Source organism: Falco punctatus (genome assembly GCF_963210335.1).
Source record: "Falco punctatus genome assembly, chromosome: 4".
Classification (NCBI taxonomy): domain Eukaryota; kingdom Metazoa; phylum Chordata; class Aves; order Falconiformes; family Falconidae; genus Falco; species Falco punctatus.
The window spans coordinates 44,245,003-44,267,923 of NC_137583.1; the positions used below are offsets into that span (position 1 = coordinate 44,245,003).

The 22,921-nt window shown below is 47.0% G+C and overlaps 2 protein-coding genes across 7 annotated transcripts in view; both read left to right on the plus strand.

The window, feature by feature from the left end:
• The window catches only part of INSR (insulin receptor), a 64,261-nt gene extending 47,093 nt beyond the window's left edge, over positions 1 to 17,168 (plus strand). For both annotated transcript variants that reach the window (XM_080386810.1, XM_080386809.1), the window contains exons 10-21: positions 14 to 215; positions 4,917 to 5,188; positions 5,400 to 5,542; positions 6,205 to 6,364; positions 6,689 to 6,788; positions 7,049 to 7,116; positions 7,340 to 7,569; positions 7,935 to 8,045; positions 8,124 to 8,283; positions 9,109 to 9,238; positions 9,483 to 9,617; positions 11,282 to 17,168. In XM_080386810.1, coding sequence (XP_080242936.1) covers positions 14 to 215; positions 4,917 to 5,188; positions 5,400 to 5,542; positions 6,205 to 6,364; positions 6,689 to 6,788; positions 7,049 to 7,116; positions 7,340 to 7,569; positions 7,935 to 8,045; positions 8,124 to 8,283; positions 9,109 to 9,238; positions 9,483 to 9,617; positions 11,282 to 11,636 — 2,066 coding nt within the window. In that variant the 3' untranslated portion in view covers positions 11,637 to 17,168. The remainder of the gene's footprint in view (positions 1 to 13; positions 216 to 4,916; positions 5,189 to 5,399; positions 5,543 to 6,204; positions 6,365 to 6,688; positions 6,789 to 7,048; positions 7,117 to 7,339; positions 7,570 to 7,934; positions 8,046 to 8,123; positions 8,284 to 9,108; positions 9,239 to 9,482; positions 9,618 to 11,281) is intronic.
• A 1,615-nt stretch (positions 17,169 to 18,783) lies between these two features.
• ARHGEF18 (Rho/Rac guanine nucleotide exchange factor 18) overlaps positions 18,784 to 22,921 on the plus strand; it is a 54,355-nt gene continuing 50,217 nt past the window's right edge. For 3 of the 5 annotated variants that reach the window (XM_080386807.1, XM_080386806.1, XM_080386808.1), the window contains exons 1-2: positions 18,784 to 20,733; positions 20,854 to 20,931. In XM_080386807.1, coding sequence (XP_080242933.1) covers positions 20,721 to 20,733; positions 20,854 to 20,931 — 91 coding nt within the window. In that variant the 5' untranslated portion in view covers positions 18,784 to 20,720. The remainder of the gene's footprint in view (positions 20,734 to 20,853; positions 20,932 to 22,921) is intronic. The other 2 variants (XM_080386804.1, XM_080386805.1) reach the window with 2 other exon arrangements.

Sequence of the window (22,921 nt, forward strand, 5' to 3'; positions counted from 1 at the left end):
GTTTTGTCCACAGGGTTAAAACTGCCCTCAAGGACGTGGTCTCCTCCTTTTGAATCCGAAGACTCGCAGAAGTATAATCAAAGTGAAAATGAGGATGTCAGTGGAGAATGTTGTTCCTGTCCTAAAACAGACTCTCAAATACAAAAGGAGCTGGAAGAATCTGCCTTCCGCAAGACGTTTGAGAACTATCTTCACAATGAGGTTTTTGTCCCCAGGTACAAATATCCAACAATATCGCCTAGGTGGCCAGGGGGTAGGGGAATGTAATTGATTATTAAGCAGAAATGCCGGACACGGTGTATTGCCAGGCTCTCTGGGCTTCCACGAGATGGACAGTCCAGCTCAGTATGTGTGTCGGAGACCGGTGAGAGCTGAGCACCTACAGCTGCTGTTATTACAGACTGGGAAAATCCTGCTTTTATTTCCTTTCTCTGAATTCTCCTCAGCTTGAGGATAAAGTGAGAATCCTTAACAAATAGCAAAATGCCTGCAGCTCATTTAAACTTGGGTGATGCCAAAAATAGCTATTTTTTTCTGTCTTAAAATTTTGTGGTCTAGCTTTTCACTCAGTCGAAAAGAAAGGAAAAGAAAAAGGGAAGTTTACCATCCCATAGCCTTGTCCTTTAGCGCGGTATTTGCGGTCGTCCTTGCACTTAGTCTGGGAAATACCTCCAATACCATGAGGAATGCAGCTGCTGTGGGTGGTGAATGTCCTGTTTTGAATGGCACACACAGTGTCACATTAAGTGGTGTTGAATGTCTTCACACTTCATATGCAACTTACAGAGGAAGCACTGGGAATCAGGTTAGAGTCTGTAATGATTTACCCTCTTCGCTGTCATGCATTTTCTGCTTGAAATTTATTCTCTGCTTACCACCCTTAGCTAATAAACATTTATTTGTAGCTGCTTGACAAAAGCTGTGTTACTCCACTGAATGTTTTTTATTATTGAATGCACTGCTAGACAGTGTCTCTTCTCTGCGAGCCTGGTTTGATGCCTGCAGCCAACACATGGAAGTTGTGCAGTCGCTCCTTTTGCTCCTTCTTTGCTCTTAGTGCCGATCAGAAGGACAAGTTTCACTGTGCAGAATGATGCCAGGACACAGCGTAGTCAGAAGCAGAGAAGAACCAAGCCATGTACAAAAGCCAAACTCCTCTTGTTGTAGGCGGACAATTCTGACAATCTGATTTTTTTTACTTTCTTTTTTTTTCTTTCTTTTTTTTTTCCCCCCAATTTTATTGTGCAGCCAGCCCAGGATGCTTCTCAGGCCAGTTTCTGGGGTATGTATTTTAGGAAGAAACCAATCACCAGGATGATCGCCACCTTGTCAGCCTGCTAAGGAAGAAATCTCCACTTCCCTAGGCTAATTAATCCTTTTAATACAAGCCTCTTTTGCTGTTACAACTCAGCAGTAAAGATACCTTCCTGCTGATGTGTGTCCTGCTTGTCTTTTCTGACAGGCTCCAGGCTGTCACAGCATAAATTATAATTAGTTTTCCTGTAAATAGTGTGTATTTTTTGAATATTCCCCCTGTGCCTGTTGCCTGCGCGCAGGGCAGCCTGTCTAGAGCCTGGCAACTGAACATGAAGTGTGTTTTACTTCAAGCGCTTTTTGTGTGGCTCCCAATAATTTGTTGACCTCTCTGGAGGTACTGCGTGGACTCCCCTTGAGACACCAAGCATTCTGCCAGTCACGGGGAGGAACCTCACGGATGAGGTCAGCAGGGAATATGAGATGGCAGGGGTGCAGAAGACAGAGCAGTTGAGAAGTTACTCCCCCGATATCTTGTCTCCTTGTTTTCCATCTTCTCCTGTCCCATTCCCAGCTCTCTGGTCCCGTGCAGTATCCGGTCCGTACGAAGCTCTGCCACGGATCTGCCGTGCTCTGCCTCAGGCCAGGTCTGATCTCACTTGCTGGGAACCCCTCTGGAAGTCACAGAAGCTGTTCCCTCCCCATGTGCACGGTTGATTAGCTACTCAAGGAGATACTATCACAAGTCTTGTGGGTTAATTTGCTCTGGCAAGGCAAACCTGAAGTTTCTAAATGCTTCTTGCTATACCCACCTTCGCAGGCAGAGCTAGCAGGTATCTTCACACCCCATGCTTCATAACCTCCCTTTGTAGCTGAACAAAGTGGCCATCAGAAACTGATGCTTTGTTTCTTCTTTCCTGTGTTGTTTGCTCTTCGATTGGAACAAGTCTTGCACAGATTGGAGCAAACAGGTAATTACATGATGGAACAGGTTGCCCAGAGAGGTTGTGGAGTCTCCATCCTTGGAGATACTCAGAACCTAACGGGACGTGGTCCTGAGCAGCCTGCTCTAGCTGCCCCTGCTTGGAGCAGGGGCAGCAGATGAGACAGTCTCCAGAGGTGCTTTCCAACCTCAACCACTCCATGATGCTGTGGAAAGCATGGAAAGATTTCAAAAGTCATAAAAGCCCTGAGAGGCAGAGGGGAACTAAACGGCTGCAATTCAGGGTGTAGTTTCAGGTATATTCTCCACCACCACTACTGCAGAAGCAGCAGTCTCACTCCTCTCTCTGTCTCATCCTGTCTCTGTCACACACACTCGTGCCATTACAAATATTAGTGGGTTACAGAGTGAACAAGATCTGGGAAATGACTCACATGAAAAGTAACTGTTTCTCCTGGGTTTCCGAGTTCAATTAATTGTACAGGCAAATATATAAAGGCTTTTGCCAGCACAAGGAAGGCAGGCCAGCTGTTCCTGGGCTAGTTTCAGGTGTGTGGAAGAACTTGGCCCAAGCTAGCTCAGGAATTTTTAAAATCCCCCAGCACAGGCCGTATTGCTTGTGATGAGTTGTCACTTCCATCCTCCTGGGAACCTCACACACACTGATCATCTCTGGCAGTAGGACGAGAAGGAACCTGAATCTGGGTGTTTCACAGGGAAGATTATTGGAGCTACTGAATTGACCATAATGAAAATTTCTCTGAAACAACTATGGGAAGACATCAGATGTTTGAAAATACAGAGAATTTGGCAAGAAAATTGCTGTAATTCCAGGATATTAAATATGGGACGATTGGGGTTTAGAGCTTCAAAAGTTTTTCTTGCTTTCTCTTACTTGAGAGGGAAGAAGTTATTCTTGCGTTTTACTCTGTGTTGCATCAGTGGTCAAATTACTGTTTTACTTGTGAAAAACAAAATTCTCTTAAACGTGAGGAACAGCTGAATCCACACTTTGTAAACAGCGGCGTGTAGCTTTGCTTTTAAGTCCAAACACAGTTCTGGTTGACCGTAAAGAATCCTTCCAAAGGAGGGAGGTGGCATGACACAGACCTGGGTCTCTGAACTCTGCCCCATTATTAGGGGACACTGTTCAGAACAATGCACAACCTGAGATAACAGCAGCTCCAAAGTGAGTTAATTAGTAATTAGAGAAAGAGAAAACTAAAAGCTGTGATGCGCTCTGCCGAACTTGCTGTTTGGCATCCCGGTTTTCGTCAGGTGGATGAATACGTTTATGTTGTTGTGTACAATCCGACGTTTAGTTCGAGAAAATCTTAAAATCTGCTTTCCAGCTGGTTGCATTTACTGTTCGAGGAGAAGTAACATCAGGGGATGAAGCTGGGGGTTGCAGACAAAGAGCTGATCTGCGCAGTCCCCCATGGTAGCTGCAGCTGGCCGGTCGTTTGCCTGGTCGTCAGAGGGTGGCAGTGGAAAGTTCAGTTCAGCAGCAAAGATTTGCTTCAACAGCTTGTTACATTTTTAGAGACTGGCGATGCCTCAAGGGTGGGTTCAGTTCAGGTCACTCTTTGTACCCTTTAATAGCTGCACACACATGCACGCACAAAAAAAGATCATCCTCCCCTTAAAACGCGTGGTCCAGTTTTCAAATGTCATTAATTCCTTTTATGTAACCTAATACTATATACTGATTCACCACGTTGGTTAGTTCCCAACCTGGAATTCCTCGTGGCAAATGTGTGGTAGGATGTAAAGTGTTAGAATGAGGAGTTTTCTTTTTGGTACTTGTTGCTTCTTCACCGCACACACACCCCCCACCCCACCCCCCTCAGAAAATGAAATTTGTGAATGGTTCTTGATTCTGGTGAATTTATTCTGTTTATTTACTGACAAAATCTGACGTTAGAGTTGGCTGGTAGCGCTCACTCGCAAACGGGGGAGCTGACACGATCACACTGCTGGTTCTGTTTTTACAACTGCAAGAAATTGATTTTCAGACCGAAGTGCAATAATTTGAGAGGCAATATTTGGTTAGCAAAACCGCACAACTACACAACTAGTAAGTCATCTGAACCAGTGAGTTTTAAATGTGGCTGTTGAAAAGAACGTCATAGATGTGGTCTCTCAGGAAAAGGTTAAAATTATCTGTCTATCTAGATTCAGCCTTAGGGTTCCGAGGGGCAGATGTATGCCAATAAATGCTTTATAAATGCAAGTTTACAACACCTGGAATATGTGGCACATCTAAGGTAATCAGAGCTGGGGGCTGTGGTATGACCTCATTTGCTCCAGGCTAGAATGTGTAGGAGATGAACTCCAAAGCATTGCAACACTGTACACAGCATCCGTGAGGCAACCTAGTAAAGCTGTATCCAGCTGAGAGGACCTAGAGGAATTTGAATTCTCAGGCAAATACTTTAGACTTAGATTTTTTTTACTTTATTTTTTTCCCCCCTGTATGAAGTTGTGCAAGGAGTCAGTCTGGGGGATACGTCATGTTAACAAGCTCTGTGCATTACAGGGGGTGCAACAGATTGCTTGTTAAAAAAAAAAAAAAAAAGTCCTGAATTTCTTTGTTGCATTGGAAATATGAGGCTTGAATTTGAGTTCTCAGTGGCACTCTGAGCCTCTCCCATTTTAACTCTTCCTTTTCAGGTGAATGTGTTCACACTGAATGTAACGATTAACATTTATTTCATAGGCCATCGAGAAAACGAAGAGACCTCGGCTCTGTGGCAAATGCCACTGTGGTGATACCCACCGTCGCATCCTCTCCAAACAGCTCTGCAGCGGCATCTGAGAGCACAGAGGAGCAGAAACCTTTTGAAAAAGTTAAGTCAAAGGAGTCTTTGGTTATCTCAGGCCTGCGGCATTTCACTGGGTATCGCATTGAGCTCCACGCTTGTAACCATGATGCTCAGGAATCCCGATGCAGTGTGGCCGCTTATGTCAGTGCCAGGACCATGCCAGAAGGTAATTATCTTCCTGAGCTTTGCTTTGGGTTGATGAGTGTTCTCAAAACGCTGCTTTTCCTACGGGAGCCAGCTGCAGTACAGAAACATTGTGCGGGCCTGGTGCTATCTTTATGTCCTGTTAGGAAAGGATGATGGATGAAGTATTGGCAGTTTTGAATTTTGCCAAAGACCTGAAATAAAATTATTATTAACCATGAACTTGGTTCTAGCTAAGGCTGATGACATCGTCGGTCCAGTTAGCCATGAATTGGTTGAGAAAAATACCGTGCACTTGAAGTGGCAAGAACCAAAGGAGCCAAATGGTCTAATTGTGCTGTATGAAGTGAATTACGGACGTCTCGGGGAGACAGAGGTGAGAATTTCTGCTGGTCCCTTAAAGCAGCGTGTGTGGAGAAGTAGCTCCGCCTGGGAGTCCAGAACTGTTCAGTCTTTATAGTCCTCATGCCTGTAGTGTTCTGTCCTGCCTGCTTTCCTTGTGCGTGAGCCGACATGGCATGAAACTTCACTGGTGAATCCTCTGGAAGTCTCTCTGGGGTGACATCGAGAAATAAAAGTCTGCCCCAGTGATGCCTGTTTGCCAAATAAGCTTGTCTAATAAATAAGCTGACTTGCTGCAGGTGTTGTTTTTAGGAATTCTATTTCACAGAAGGACAGAAACCTAAATACACCTAAATTTAAGTTGCTTAGAGAAATCAAGAAAGTGTTGAGCAGCCAGAGGGCTTGTGGGCAGCCCCGCTGCCTGTGCAGGGTGCCTGTGCCCTGCGGGTAGGAGGCCTTGCCAGCCCCGGTCGGGTTTCAGGGCTGAGCTCTGGTACAGCAAATGCCATATGCTCTCTGTAATCTGAACCGCCGCACTGTAAAATGCAAATCTGGGACAAACCACTATATTGGAAAAGACCCGGGCATGTGAAAGCCCGATTCAGCTGCGTTTGCTAGACAAGGAGGCGAAGGAGAAATCCTAGCATGCTGTTGCAGAGGTAGCGCAACGCAGCCTTCCTCTTCCTCCTCCCGCAGGAAGCACACTACTGCGTTTCCCGTAAGCATTTTGCCAGCGAGCAGGGCTGCAAACTCCGTGGACTGCAGCCTGGAAACTACAGCGTCCGTATACGAGCTACATCACTGGCTGGAAACGGCTCCTGGACAGAACCTACCTATTTTTATGTGGCTGATTATTGTGAGTCCGTTTTACTTTACAACATTTAATGCCTGGTAGCAACCCAGGTTATTTTGGGAAGATGGGGGTTTAGCAAACAGCACACAGAGAAACGTAGGGGGTCATAAAATGTTTACCGATACACGGATTTTCAAGAAACTGAACTTACTTAGAAATGTCTGGCTTTTCTTCGTGAGTTCTCATTCTGACCAGCCCTGCATTCTGTATCTGAAATCGCCTCTAGTGCCATGAATGTTCCAGTTGATTCAAGGGGAAGATTTTATTGAGGAAAATACTTGGGTTTTGGACCTGCATACTATCTCCAACTCTTTCTTTCTCTTTTAGTGAATGCTCAGCCTAATATTGCCGTTATAATTGTTCCGATTATTTTTGCCATAATAATTGCTGGGATTATTGGAGCTGCTTATGTGCTTGTGAAAAAGAGGTGAGTGTAATGTTATGTTGGTTTCACCAGACCAAGCAAAACTTATCCAGATGTTTTGTTTATTTGTTGGGAATAAGCCTGTGTTGATTTTCTAATTTAGATAATGATGGCGACATTAATTTAGTTCAGGAAATATTCTGTGCCTTTGGAAACTGGGACAGTTTGTATTTGCTGCATGCTTTGGGAATTAATCAAACTGCCTTTGGTTCTAATGTGTCAAAGGCTGCAAATGTGCTGAAGCATTTGCGTCTCTCTTCCAGACAAACCGAAGGACCAACTGGACCGCTCTACGCATCCTCTAACCCTGAATATCTCAGCGCCAGTGATGGTGAGGGCTTTCATCCGTCACTTATTTCTTGTGGAGTCATTCAGACAGCACAGCAGTTTGGGATTGGCATTGTCTTTATGGAGTTTTCTCGTCTTTTTTTTTTTTTGTTTTTAATTTGAATTTGTACCCCCAGTGTCCTGTGGCAGTGCTAAACAAGGCTGCTACAGAAATGGCTTTCAAAAGATACTTGCTCAATTCAGAAATGTTTCCCTCTGCTCAACAGTCTATGTCCCCGACGAATGGGAGGTTCCACGAGACAAGATCACTCTCCTCCGAGAGCTGGGACAGGGCTCCTTTGGCATGGTGTACGAAGGAATCGCCAAGGACATAGTGAAGGGAGAGCCGGAGACTCGAGTAGCTGTGAAAACCGTTAACGAATCCGCCAGCCTCCGTGAGCGCATCGAGTTCTTAAATGAAGCTTCTGTGATGAAAGGGTTCAGCTGCCATCATGTGGTAGGCATCACTGGGTACCTTGGGTGATCAGCAAGTCCCATCCCATAACAGTTCTTTAGCGCTTCCAGAGCTTGATGTTCGGCTTACAGAAGCAGCCTGTCCACAGAGGCAGTTGATCAAAAAGAGATGGGATCTTCCTATTTCATACATTTCATAAAAATTTCATTTAAAAAAAAAAATTTCATCTGCCTGCACCGTTTCCCTTCTGCTCTTCCAAAACCTCTCAGCGTAACAAGGCTTTGCGGTGCTGTTCTGAGCTCTTCTTAGGGGGGTGTTGGCTTTGCTACAGCCCCCTCTCCGCATAGCTGGGCTCTGCCCAGCGTGTTTGGGCACAACCCTGAGGGAATTTCTCGTTTATTTTCCAGGTTCGCCTCCTCGGGGTGGTCTCAAAAGGGCAACCTACTCTGGTGGTCATGGAGTTAATGGCACACGGAGATTTGAAAAGTTACCTTCGCTCTTTGAGACCCGATGCTGAGGTAAAGATAGGAGAGAGGGAGTCTGTTGCGCAACAGAGTAACTGGATTTGGGTTTTAGTACTTCTTTATTTGTTACAGAATAATCCTGGTCGGCCACCACCAACACTGAGAGAAATGATCCAGATGGCTGCGGAGATCGCTGATGGCATGGCCTATCTGAACGCCAAAAAATTTGTGCACAGAGATCTTGCGGCTCGTAACTGTATGGTTGCAGAAGACTTCACTGTAAAAATTGGAGGTAGGTAGCATGTGATCAGAGGATAATTCTGTGAGTCAGGTTTGTTGTAAAGGCAAATACGTGAAGCCCAAGACCAATGTGGCAAACACAGGTGGTTTTCACTGGCTACCTTTGGAAATGCAGCAAACTTTCTGCTTTTTCTTCCCTGTGAAAGCATTTTATGGACTTCAGTAAGCATCTCCTTCAGAGCCAGAGCAGCTTTTGGCACCTTCTCTGTTCCCAAACCCTTGTCCAAAAGGTTTGTTGCCTTTCCAGCCTAAGCTGCCTAGGGTTATCTCACTGTTCTTCGCTTTCATGGGAATTATGACAAAGAAGGTGTTCACTCCAACAAACCAAGTGTTGATAATCCTATCATTAGGTCAGGTGCCTTCTAAAAGTCATTTATCTTCCACAAGAACCAGTTTTTAACCCAAACCCTTTTGGAAATAAGTAAATTAACATTTAAAGATAAACCAAACCCCCACAGCGTGGTGGTTTGTCAGACTTCTTTGGACTTAAAGCCAAGACAGTGGGATTTCAAGGCAAAGAGAGCTCTGTTGTGCTTACAGAGGATGAATAAAAATAATGTTTAGAATACAAGCTGTCACTAAAAAATTTAACTCTGGAGTGTCTATCACAGCACTGTAGAAAAAAACGCAGGGGAAAAGGGAAATGTTTTGAATGTTAATCACGAGGTGACATGACTGCAGGTTGGGCCATAGGAGGCTTGCTGGGTGTACGAAAACAGCCTGGCGTCAAAGGAAGGAAACATTCTTCTGGAGATGTTGCACAATCAAAGTAGCATGGAAGGAGAGGCATTTAACTCATCCAAATTGCTTTTCTCAGACTTTGGCATGACCAGAGATATCTATGAGACGGACTATTACCGTAAAGGAGGCAAAGGACTGCTGCCCGTGCGGTGGATGGCACCCGAATCATTAAAGGATGGTGTTTTCACTGCTTATTCCGACGTGTGGTAAGTTGTACTCTGCAATCCCAGACGGATTCCAGCTCAAGAGCTCACTACTTTAACACACATAGTTTAAATTGTGAGCTGCTGACTTCTTCAGAGTACCGACAAAGCAAAAACATTGTTTTGAAACCCTCTTCTTAAAAATAAAGTCGTGTTCTTTTAAAGTATGTGTTCTCCAAAGTGAGACTTACAGCTTGTAGGTCTCCGGGGTGTTTTATTCTTACCAGGAGTCCTCTGTCTTTCTTAGGTCGTTTGGTGTTGTCCTTTGGGAAATCAGCAGTTTAGCAGAGCAGCCGTACCAGGGACTCTCCAACGAACAGGTGCTAAAGTTTGTGATGGATGGAGGATACCTGGATCAGCCAGACAACTGCCCGGAGAGGCTGTAAGTAGTAAAGCAGGGGACAATTGTCCAAGCTGCACTCTTTAGCTAAAGTGTGGCCAGCAAAAGTGGCCTGACACGTGGCACCTCCTCTAACCCCTTCTCGTTGGGGAGGGACAGAACAGACTTTAGCGAGCCACCTCTCAAAGAAATGCAACTGAAGCATCCTTAGTGATCCAGGAATTAAAGACCTGAGCCAGCCTGTTTCTGTAGAAGGGAAATGAAACCACCCTGGGCCCTATGTTGTGAGTACAGGTTTAAGGGATGGAAGTACAAAGCACAGGAAAAGCTTAAAATACAAATAAGCGTTGTATCAACTACCCAAACAAAATGTTTTTCCTCCACTCCAGACTAGTGGATAGCAGTTGGCTCATGTAAGATGGCAAGGCCTGGCCACCGACTGCATCCATGTGGCTACAGAGGCTGGAGAGCAGCTTGTTAGTCCAAGGTCTGCTGAGCTTTTCTGTAATTCATCTCTCTGTACCACGTAAATAGTCTTGGGAATTACAGCTTTTTACCACTGATTTTCAGAAATCCAGTCTATGGTTAATGAGGAGGGAGAGGCAGGAGAACGCCGTGGTGCTGAGCCAAGAGCTGTTTATCGTGGCTGAGACCTTTTCATTTCTGCTGCAGACTCGTTGCCTCACTTAAAGTACAAGGTTGGGCTGCCTGCAAGGTTGGGAGAAAAGGGGGCACTGTGTGAAGACAGTGAAAAACACCTCCCCGAGATCACAAACCGACACCAGGCGTTCTCCTGCGCTGGGGTTACGGATTGTTCTCTGCAGCTGCTCATGACATTTATTGTCTGGAGGCTCCTGCAGCCCCAGGTTGGCTGCATAACCAGATGTTCCCTAAACCCTCCCTGTCAGAGTAATTAAAAAAGTCCCGTTTCTGAGCAAGGGCATTTTGACACATTTTGACAGAAGGGTGTGAGGAGGAGCTGCTGACGCAGCACGCCGTGGTGAGGGGAAGGAGCCCTGGCTGGAAGAGGGAACACAGGTGGTAACTCGCTGGTTCGGGTAACCTCTTACCCCAGCCCGCTTCTGGCCAAAACAGTGCTTCCAGGGTCAAAAAATAAACATGTTTTGTGCGTATCCTTATGAAAAAAGCCTGCTGTCCTAGACATTTGTCTCTGACGGCCAGATACAAACTCCAGTTCGAAACTTTATTTGTACTTGTGAGTTCTTTCTCCATGGTGTCTGATAACACATGACCTCTTGCTGCAGCCAGTCTTTTGGGTGGGATGTGTACAGGACCTCTGTCCTCTGCACAGCCTCCTGTTTTCCTTGAAGTTGTAGGAGCTTTGTTATCTTTCAGGCTGAGTTAAAATTAAAATCGAATTAATTAAAAAATTGTGACCTGGCTATAGGCGTGTGTGCACATACACAGAGTGTGTGAACTGCAGCCCTGTTTCCTTCAGAAGCCAAGTTAAGAACAATTGAAGGAATTGGAAGGAATTTTTGATCTAGACAGAAATAGAGAAAAAAAAAGACTGTCAGGATCTACAGGCAAATATGGAGACTGGAAAGGGAACAGACAACCTGGAGTGTCAGAGGAGTGGTGCAGGTGGTGGGTGGTCTGACATGGATACCCGTCTTGATTTGTGCCCGCGCTGCCCACATGAAATTGTTTCTCCCTACCCCTGGCTCTTGTTTGTCCTGCTCTAGGCACAGCCTGATGCAGATGTGCTGGCAGTACAACCCAAAAATGCGCCCCACCTTCATCGAGATCATCGAGATGCTGAAGGAGGACTTGCACCCCAGCTTCCATGAGGTCTCATTCTTCTACAGCGAGGAGAACAAACCTCTGGAAACAGAGGAGTACGAGATGGACTTTGAGAACATGGAGAGCATTCCCCTCGATCCCTCCTCGTACTCGCAGAGGGACAAAGTGCTGGGGCGGGACAATGGGCCCTCCATGGCCCTCAAGGGGAACTACGAAGAGCACATACCTTACACTCACATGAACGGTGGCAAGAAAAACGGGCGGATTCTCTCCATGCCCAGGTCAAGTCCCTCCTAACGCTTCCTGTTTGGCCCAAGGGTTGTGTCTACTTTTTTTCCCCTCCACAAATCTCAGGACTCTTGTTATTGCTGCCACAGTGTATGACACACATCTACAAACTTCAGATTTTTAATCATCTTATGATTAATACTTTCTTTTTTTTTTTTTTTTTTTTGCCAAGTTGACTGGTTGTCAGTGGACTTATCTGTGAACATAAATGGAAGAGGTTTCCATGGCTGCTGTCCCTTCTGTAACCATGGTTTCAAAACAGGAAGCCACCCTGTAAGTTACACTGAAGGAGGAGCGTTCACGTTTGCCAACAAAAGACGTGAAATTCACTGGTATCTGAGCTCCAATGTAACAGTGCGGAACAAAACCTCTGCAGGAAAAAAGCATTTCCAGTAGAATTCCAGGCTTTCAGGCATACTTTTCACTACAGCTGAAGGATTCAACACATCAGTCAGACGCGCCAGATCCTCAAATTGACCAATAGCTGCTGCTTTCATACTTTTTAAATGGGTTAAATCCCAGGGTGCGCGCGCGTGTGTGTGTGTGCGTGCGTGTGTGCGTGTGTGTGTGCGCAGTATATATATGTGGGGTGTATATGTATAGCAAAATATACACTTCCCTTTTTTTTTTTTTTTTTTTTTTGTACATAAGTTTTGTATGTTCTCACAGAAGCTTTCCTCTTCTTGGAAGTGTGTAATCTTTTTTCCCATTTCCCTGGAGTGACTGAATCCTAAACAGATTATTTTTATACTAAGGACTCTTGGGAGTAGGTTTTCTCTCATTAACAAATGAGGAAAACGTGCTGGGAGCCAAAGGAGCAGAAATCTGAGATTTGTGGGTACTTTCAAGACCAAACGAAGTAGGAGTCCCCTGACCCGAGCTACGGAATTTTCTGTCCTTACAGCATTGAGTATATATATTGTTTGTTGTAACATATTTAAAAGTGTCTTTAGTTTAAATTTTAACTTCATATAAATTATTGACTGTTTATGATCCTTTCGGGGAAGGGAGAATTTGGGGGATTGTTTGGTCTTAAAGTGGTCCAAAGATTTCAGAATGAACTAATTTTAGCTGATGACCCTTTTAGGAGCTGTGAAGCACATGTTAAGTTTATACTTGACAAGGCTTTACAATACAGTTTCATGATTTATACAATGCAGTCAGCTGGCTCTAGTCGAAGCCCTGAGATGAAGTAGTTGGGACTTCACATGGTTGTTGGGGGCTGAGGGACACCACAACATCCTGATCCCGAGTCTGACTACTCCTTTGCCCCTGCACCCCTTGCTTTGCCTTCTGTGCACGCTGTGCCGCGGAAGCAGCCGGCAAGAGAGGATGAGCAAGAACTCTGAAGAAAGACACTAAAGCCAATGTAAAGGGGGGAGAGCACAAGGCTCTTGGCTCTGCGTGTGAAGCAGAAGCTGAACGTGACTGTGGTTAGCTACCTGCTGCCTGTCTGCTGCTGCTCAGGCGTCTGGCCTCGTGCTGCCTGCAGGCCTTCGATGTTTTCCTGAGATACCCACGCTGTGTCCTGCAGACTTCCTGGGACGTGTGCGTTAGCCACTGCTTTCAGCTCTTCGGGATGTCAGCTTTTGTCTTCTGGACCGTGGTTTGTTTTGCTGCCGTTTGCATTAAAGAGACAGAGCTGATTAGCATTAAGATGTTAGAAAATAATTGTGAAACTAAACGTGTCTTGTAGTGATGAGGGAGTGTGCTGGCAGGGAGGAGTGCTAAAGCAAGAAATGAAAGTGACCGATGTTGCAGGCCCTTGTCATCAGGAGGTGGTTTTAAAAGGGGGGAGAGATGCTCAGTCCTCCACTTCTCCTGCTGGAGAAGTCCAAGAGCCACTTTGTCCTCCCTGCCAAGAGAAAACAAGGTTCTGCCTCGCTGAGAGTGGGGATGCCAAGCTGGTGTGTGGCTTTTATTCCAGCCCAGGCGGTGCAACTGATTTCTCCCTGTAACCGAATGCAAGGGGCTGGAGTCCGTAGGGAAGCTCCTCTCCATGCCCGCTCCACCCAGCCACGCTGTAGCTAAACCAGTGTCACACCAGGGGAGGACGACGGACTCTGTGCACCACCAGGAGCTGTCGGGCCTTTGCGCTGGCTGAATCTGGCCAGTTCAGACAAAGGTGGAGGGTGTAGGTTGCTCACAAAGTTAAATGGAAAATACACAGTCCAGACATGGGTGAGAACCTTCGATTTCAAAAGGCCTTGTTTACATTTCTTCTGCTTTACAAAGTAGTAACTGTTCAGCAGCTCTATGCTACACTGCAGGAAAGAAGACATATTCTCACACTTTTCTAAGGAAGAGAAGTTTTTCTTATTAGAATTTTTTTATTTATTTTAATATATAAAACAGTGTAAAAAAAAAAAACAACCCAACAATTTGTTTTCTTAAACACACAGAACGTGTAAATTTGTATCCATAAAATCTTGGCAGGTGGATGTGGTGGGATTATTTTTGTCTTGTTCTGGGTGCAGTCTACCTCAGTATTTCTTAAGGATATTTTTAATACTACGCACCTCTAAACCTGTTTAAATATTCTGGTCTGGACCTATTGTGGATCAGGGAAAATCAATATCAGCTGATTCCAATACTAGGGACCATTCACCGAAGGAATGGGTAGGAGAACGGCTCGTCACTGTTTATCGCTCATCTGAGCAGTAGTGACCAAAGGAACCGATTTATAAATTTGGATCTGATATTCTGATATCATCCTCTTGGTTCTGTTGTGATTTTTAAAAAAAAAAAAAAAAAAAAAGGAACAAAAGAGCCATTTAAATGTTTGGACTTCAGTGAACTAATGACCTAAAAGGCTTCCTCCTGGAGCAGTATTTGCCGGCGTGGAGCAGGGACTGTGACCAGCCCTTGTTATTGGAGTTGGATTGGGGTACCTTGGTCACTGCCCTCCTCGCTGTGCACAGGTAATCCGGAGTCCTGCCAGTAGGATGTGACCTCCTGAAATAAACTTTTCCCAGTATGGCCTTGTTTTGATAACATTTTAAATTGCAGTGATATAACTGTGGGAATAGAAGATCTTTTATACAAACAAACATGGGAACCTTGTATTGGGTCTGGCTTTTAAGTTTAGTTGATATTGGTTGGCCCTCTGAGTACACGTGGTTTGCAACACTCAGATCACTGAACAAGGGAATGTGTGTTTGGCTTTGTGGGCAGGCAGTCCATTCACACGGCTCATATTGTCATCTTCACTCTGCACCAAACGGAGCAGTTGTTTATACCCAATACTGTGCGTAAAGATTATTCCAGTTATCCTTTCTACATTATGCCAAGGGTGAGGAAAGGCATTTATGGTACTGGTGGCGAGAATATCGTTTTTCCCCTTTTTAAAAACACAAAAAAATGACACTAGCTATTGCCACTCACGGCTGTTAAAGATTACACTCACTTAATGATAGAATTAGGATGAATAAATGAACATTGCCTGTAAAGCCGAGCTCTCACTTCTGGAAAATCCTTTACTCTCAGCCTGTAGCTGACACTGTGGTCTCTGTTGTTGGAAGACCCTCGCCCTGGGGATGCCCAGGTCCCTCACTTGGATCTTGCCGATGCCTGTTCAGGGACGCCGAGGGTTGCGTACGAGTTGAGATTGCATGTGCTGGATGAAACCTCTCTGCAGGGTGTTGCGCAGGACTCCTGCCCAGGAAGGTGTGCTGTGCCAGCAGGTGCTGCGCCTTCATCGGGGGGAGCTGCTGCTCTTTGCTCTGGCAGGATCCATGTCGGGGTGAGGGCACCGCTGCTGCAGGGGAAGCACAAGCCAAGCAATAGCAGAGGAAAGCAGGTAGAAGGGCTGGAGGAGGGCAGCCTTGACCGGCAGGTGGGAAGCTCGCTCTTTTCTTGGGGTAGTGCTTGTTGGAGGGTTGGATCCTGCCTTTTGTGGGCAGAGAACTTCCCGCTCGCAGCACAGGGCAGAAGGACAGATGCTTCACCCTGTTCAGGTGCAGCAGTGACCTCCTGTGCGCAGTCTGGGGACAGGGAGGGTACCAACAAGTAGCCAGGACTTCACTACCCTTAAAGGTGGTGAAGCAGGAGGTATAAGAAACAGCTTTCCGTGCTCTGCTTTGTTTTCACTGAGCAAATGTTCGAAGCATGAGACTGGAGAGGTTTCTCAGAAACGTTTGCATGTTAAATTCAATTGCCACTTCCTGATCGCCTCTTGCAAATCTGGTACTTCTCTTGCAGTACAGTGCAGCACTGCAAAGCTTGGCTGATAGGTTAGAAACATGTCTTTCTTGGCTGCTTGTAAATACTCTATTGTGTTGTAAAATAGAAGAGCTAATAATATAAACTCTGTGCCAGCAGTGGCTTGGGAAGGGTGATAGGAACTAGACCATGCTGCGACGAGGATATTTTCTGTCGATCATAAAGCAGATCATAAAGTGTTGGTATGGAAGAGGCTGCTTTTAGGTTGCTAAAGGGTACTCTGAATTTCTGGGTAGTATCTCTTTTTCTTCCTAAATTTGTATTGTAGTGATGGGACACTTTGCTTAATTTTAGTATGTTGCATATAATGTTGGTATCTCTTTGGAAAAATCTCAGAGTCGCTTACTGCGTTACTGACCTAACTATGATTGAAGGCAAATAGGAAAAGACAGGAACAAGAAGGGTGCTGTGTCGGATATTCCTGAGCCTCCTTTTTAGGGGAGGGAGAGAGGCAATCCAGTTCCCTCTTAACGTCACTGTGACACGAAGATGGACCCTGAGGTGTTCCAGGCCCTTCGCTGCAAGCAGTGATTCCTGATACTAAGACTGGAACTTTGTTTTACAAATCAGGAAGTAAAATATTTTTGTGCCATAAAAACCTTACTCTCAAGGCTGTGCTAGGTGCTCCCGTGATCCATGCGAGGTCGTTTCAGAGCCTGGAGTGAGCAAGAAACTGCAGATAAACCCTGTGATCCTCTCGCTGTGTCCCAGCCTCCCTCAACGCTGCCTGCTGCCATGGGGAGACTCACAGGCACGGCCACGGCAGGAACCCGTGCCCCTCCACGGAAGAGCCGATGCCCCTCGCAGTATCCTGTGCGTGTGGTCCAGGGAGGGAAAGGAGCTGTTGAATGGATTGGAATCAAGAAATAGTCGCTTCAGAAAGACATGAAATTCAAAATAAGATTAGTTTGGTATTTGTATGAACTTCATTGAATTTGGCCATTTTATTACCTTCTGCTTGGCTCTGTGTTAACTCTGCTTGGATTCTGTATGTGAGCGTTGGTGTAAGAGCATTAACATGTTCAACCTGTTCTGTTCTGGCTTGCCTTGTTATGAGCATCACAAGAGTGAAGCCAATCGTACAATTGACTTTTAGAGGAACCTGACTGTTCAAAAGCAATTTTAAAGCTACCATTTTTAGCAAATCTTCTGTCATTAAATGTGTATTTCTTTTTTAAATGAAATTGCTTGTCCTTCTTAAAAGTAAGCACTTATTCTTGCAGTTTCAGCAAATAAACTGTAGCACAATGCAAGCTATAAGGGGACAGGTAGAGAAATTACTTTTTAAATATTGTATAATAAAGTTAGTATTAACTCCTACAGCGTTGTTATTTTTTTGCCAACGGATTTGCAATCAGCAAGAAATTACGTTTCTGGTAGTAGTTTTGTTCTGAGTCCAGTGTTTTCAACTGATGGTATGAAATAGTTTCTTTTTCTGAGTCCAGGTCCCTGTGGGAGTGGTGTCTGGCCAGCTGGGAGGCCCTGGGGCGGTTCTGGCAGCTAAAGAGGAACCACCAGTGGAGTTTAAACATGGGCATAGGTGCTCTTGCTTAGCTGAGTCCCAGCCCCTTAAGTCCCAGTGTCACCAGTAAATCCTGAGCTCAGGACTAATTACCTGAGATACCTGAGCTGGACTCAATAGCAAAGCTCCTCTTTTAATCCAGATTCTCCCAGCAACATCTACCACCTTAATTTCTGAATACTTTTCCTAGAACTGAGTCCCGTGAAAACCAGCTGATGGACAATTTTAGAAAGGCCACTTCTCAATCCGAAAAGGGAGAATGTTATTTAATGAGGAAAAGCATTACCTTTTGCTTTAGTTTGGGGAATGAATCTACTCTTGAAGTATCAAAACTAGTTTGTGTTTGAGGACCTGCATGGATGGGGGGACCGGACACCAGCTTTATCAAACACAGCCAAAAGCAAATGCTTTCTGCTTGCACTTAAATAAACTAAAGACAGTTTCAGTTACATGTTAAGTGATGTTCTGTGAAGTCTTTTTTTTTTTTTTCCTGTTTAATCTTGCTGCTCCCACCTTTCTCTCTGCATATCTAAGGTTCCAGAATACAAATAGTATTGCAGTTACCTCTTGTTGAAATAAAGGATCAAATGTGCCATTTTTTTTAAAAGGAAGAAAAAAAAAAAAACCTTTCCCCTTTATTTTTTCAATGTTTTTGTAAATAAGAGCCAAGCAGTGACATGTACAGAAAACATCTTTGAATATTAAGGGAAAAAAAATCTTGCTGTGTGTCAGAATATTGAACAATTAACTGTTTTTATTAAAATTCTGAATAAATTATCCAAGAATAACTGTTCATTTTTTGTCTGCTGTCTGTGCAGCACTGAATGCTGCTTTACCACAGAGAAAGCACTAAATTTATATCTTGGAATAAGCAATACTTTCAGTTGCAAAATGAATGGTGTTAAGAAAAAACCCCAACCAGATCTGCCAATTATAGGCTTGTGGTCTGAAGCCCGTTGAACTCCTCCGCCTGGTGGCTTGGGCAATCCGTGCTGGGCTCTGTCCTCACAGTGAGGGGTTCTCGGCAGCCTGATGCCATTGGATAAACATTGGTAAGGGGATTCCTTCAGCCTGAAACACTGAGAACTGCTTCTCTGTAATGTAATTTTGTTATTTCCCCATGAACGGATCAGGGCTTCCCTCCCTGTGCAGGGATAAACTCCAGTGCTGGCAGTTTTAAAAAATAAAAGCTGGAGGATCTGCTTCATCCCTGTCCTGCGGCTGAGCAGCTGTAACCGGCTTTGCACCAGGAATCACCTCACCTTCTGTTCTGCAGCTGCTCTGGAAGCATGAAATCTTCCTGGCTTAAATCTTGAGGTTTTTCACCAAAGGTGAGATTTCCGTCCTGATCAGCTGCACAAATGAGGTAGGGGACATACTGTTGCTATTTTTCTTCTCACTGTATTTAGGCACTTAGTTCTAAGACTGTGCTTTCCTGCCTGTCAGCAAAATCATTGTGTTGTGCTGATCCTTGTAGCCTTGGGATTGCCGCTGCACACGCCTGCAGGAGCTACTGCTGGGGCAGGCTCCGCGCCGGGGCTGATGGCCGGGTGGGATGGTGCAGCCACGCAGCTGGTGGAGTTAATAGCTTTGGCTTAATATCTCCTTCCCCGTGATTCTGGCCAGCCACAGCATGATTTGCTCAGCTCCCCGGCCGACAGGCTGCTCTGCAGCCCTGGCTCTTCATGCCTCGGCCCTGCTGATGGTCTTTCGCTGCCCGACCTGAACGTGTGTGCTTTGGGGCTGCTCTGGACCCGCGTGGGGCTCTGCTCTGCCACCTGCCCCTCAAAAGGACCCAGGGATATCGCCTGGCACTCGTGCAATGAATTGCCGTAAAAGCGAGTAGCGTGATTTTCCTTTCGCAAAAAGTGCTGCTTTTTCAGAGGGGTCGAGGTGAATCCTTGCCCCTGTCCCTGCCAAGTTCCAGTAACTGTTTCCTCAGGGCTGGGCTGTGCTGGGGGGGAGGCGGTGGTGCTGGCTGAGCAGAGCGCGTGCGGTGCTGATGCCACCTAGTGCCTCTGAACGTGGGACTGGACACGACAGCCGGAGCAGCTCCTGCTCTGCCCGCTGCCCCACGCCTGCTTGGGCACACCAAGGAGCTCAGCTGGACTTCAGCTCTTTCCTAAGCCCATCTGCAGTTCTCTTACTGTGAGAATAAGAAAAAAACTGGTATTTGAAGATGTTTTGGAGTTGCTGCTTCTAGCACAGGCTTGTTCTCTGGGGATGCTAAAATTCAAAATTAAGCAAAGCCACAAAACTTGAACTTGCTGTCACGGGAGGTGTGCTGCCTGCTGGGCTCTCTGGGATGCTGGGCAGGCACTGCTGGGGCTCAGCCAGTTCTCGTGCCATCATCCTTCGTCACTTTTCCAGGTTGCCTGCACAGCTCTCCTTTGGTAACCTCCAAACCCTGTCAGACACGGGGCAGGAGGAAAAGATCTTGTCCTCATTCAAGCTGAGGATAACTCACCATCCCGTCAGCTGGAGCAGCTGCCTGGTATTTAGGAGCAGCCCTGACTGATACTAATCAAGCTCTTGTGGACTTCAGAGAAATTAAACCTTAATTCCTCTTTGCTGTTGTGGTTTCCTGGAGCATGGGGTAATTGCTATCCAAGTGCTGCCAAAGCTGCGGTCTCTGAGTAATTGGAGTATGAGTGGATCTTGTTCTGATTAGGGCTTGGCTGGGGCTGATGCGTGCTCGGGGCAGTGGGATGAGGAGCATGCGCTCATCAGCCCGTGGGGTTTGTTGGGAAGGAACAAATGGCTGTGCTGAAAAACCTGAGCCCAGGCCATGCTGGGGGCTTTGCTTGGTGGACTGCAGGCAGCAAGGCCAGGGTGTGGGGCTCACCCTGCTCGCTTTGGGAGCTGAAGAGCCTGTCTCTCACCTGCATGCATGAACGTGGCCAGCACACGCGTTTCTGTGCTTTGCTATAACTTCACCCCATGCAAGATAAGACCTGCTGGTCTTTGGGGTCTCTGTTGCTGCCCAAGGTCAACCCAAGACAGCAAAAACAAAGGACTCGTTAACAGGAGCCCTGCGTGAGGCCTCGCTGTCCCTGGCAGGAGGCTGATGAGTAATGGTGCAACAAGCCCACAAGCTCAGCTGTGCCTGATGATCTTTCATGGCACACAGAGTGGTTTTTCTCTGAACGGAACAGGAAGCAGTTTGCGGTAGTTGCTGTCCTCGCAGCCATCGCTGGTTCAGCTGCTCTCAGGGACCCTGCACTGAGCCTACAGTGTCTGTGACCTGCCCCCCCCCGGTGACTCTGCTGGACCTCCCAGAGCCCCGACCCCCGTGAGGGTGGGAGGGAGCATCAGGGCAGCACTGGGACTGCTATCGAAGGAACTGCAGCATGGGAGGTGCAGGTGTGTTTGTGCCATCAGAAAGGGGAAGCGGTGAGGTGGTTGAGCCAGAGGCCCCTGTGAGCAAACCAACCACACGGCTGCTGCTTCCCTGATGAGTCTTCGCTTCTTGCTTTGATCCAGCAGCTGGAGAAGAAGCCGGGGCTGTCAGATGCAAGCATGCACAGGGAACCTGCCAGAGAGATGCCTCCAGCCCTCAGGGTAAGTCACTCTCTGCACGAGCTCCATCCCGCGACAACAGAGTTGTTGCTCCTCTTCCTCAAAGCCTTGTGAGGAAGCAGCTTGTCTTGAAGCCAAAAGTCCAAGTGCTGGGTTTTGTTTGGCCTCCTCCCTGTACACGCTTGAAGGCGAAACGTGGGCTGGGGGAGCCTCAGCCTACAAGGACCTTCACTCTGCTGTGACTGAAGAGGAGGAGACAAGGTCAGGGGTTAACTCAGTCTGTCCCTGTGTTTGGTCTTGGGCAGTGCTGGGGTAACTGAACATTCTGCGGGTGCTGCTCTTGGCTCCTGCTGCTGCTGTGCCACAGCAGAAGGTTTGCAAGGACACCTCGGCACTGCCCACGGCTGGGCTTGGGCTGGGCACAAGATGGGTCCATGCCTGGATACTTCCAACCTTCTCGCCCAGCTGCCCACCCCAGGACTGGGGACCTGGTTTATTGGGGAGGTTGAGGCAGAGTGGATGTGGGAAGGGGAGTGCTGGGCAGGTGACGTTCTGGGGTTTGTGGCCAGGCGAGGGGAATGCCCTTCGCCACTTGCCTTTGCATAATACCAGCCCAGTGTGGGCTCCATGCCATGGAGGTGATTGTGACCTTTCCCAAACCGGCTGAGCTCTGCTCAGCAAGGCCACAAACATGAGCTGAACAGCAGGGAGAAGGTTTGGTCGGGCCCAGGAGCCCAATAGCCACACAGAGGTAAAACTCGGCTTCTTCAGCCTCATCGTGGGATTGGGAGCAAAGTTTGGAGCCAGTCTGAGCTGTGGGGCTGGTGCCAATTGGGAGCAGTGGGCTTGGGCACCTCAGGGAGAGGAGTTCAGTCCCTTGGGGCGGTTTGGAGATAGCCAAAATAGCTCCCACCTGCCTCCCAGTCTGGGAGAGCTGAGAAGGGCTTGGAGAAAGGTCCTTGCCAGGGGATAGGGACCTGCTGTGAGCTGCAAGATGACAGTGATGTTGCAGACAGACAGGGTCTTGTGCCTTCTCTTGCAGAGGCTCTGCCATGGCACTTGAAAACGATGCCAAAGGTGCGGATATCAAGCCTGTGATCTTAACTCTCACCCTGCATTGAAGGTGAAGGTGACTCTTACCCAGGTGAACGTTCTGCACCTGCAGAACTGCCTTAAAGATGATGGTTTGTCAGGCTGACAGCTCATGGTCATGAATGGAAGCAGGGAGGTTTTGGCAGAGGGGGAAGTGGGTTATGGTGTGTTAACAGCTTGTTTTCTGTTTCTGTCGGTAATCCTCGAGTGGCGTTCAGGGGCTCTGTGTGCTCCAAGGCCACTAAACCCCAGGCCCTGCTGTAGGAAGTCACTGACCCATCACACAGGTGGGAACGCCAGAGACCAGGAATTTCTCTCTGGCTACAGCTTCCATCAGCTGATACTTCTGACAAAACACTTGGCTTCTCCACTCCCCCCTTGGCAGCCCCTGGGCTGCAGCCTGCAGTGCTGCCTTAGACCGCGCTGAGCTCTGCTGTGCTCTGTGCCGTCGTCTCCTGCTTGGGGTTATACCTTGCACAGGGCTCAGAGGGTTCCCAAATGTCAGACTCGCTGCTCAACCACTCCTGGCCATCGTTTTCAAAGCGCTGGAAGAAGAGATGGTCCTTTAAGCGAGGTAATGGCCTTGTGTGCGGGGAGAGCTGTCTGAGCTGTGTGTCGGGAGCTGGGCTGCTGCAGGGCAGTTGGGAGAGCCTGTCCCAGACCAGCAGGTAGCAAAGAGTTCTGGGGCTTCTGGGCAGAGCTTGGTGGTGGGCGCACCCCGCTCCTCTCTGCAGGGGACACTGCTAAGTGTTGGTTAACACTTTTCCTTCCGTTTCATCTTCTTTAAAAGGCACATAAATGCTTTTAGGAGCTAGGTAACGGGTTAAATATCAGCCTTCTGGTTTTGTGATAAATTTGTTTCATTGCTGCCAGTGAGCTGGAGGTCCTGGTGTTTGTAGACAGCTGTCTCTGTGTGGCTGCCCAGCAATGGCTGAGCCTT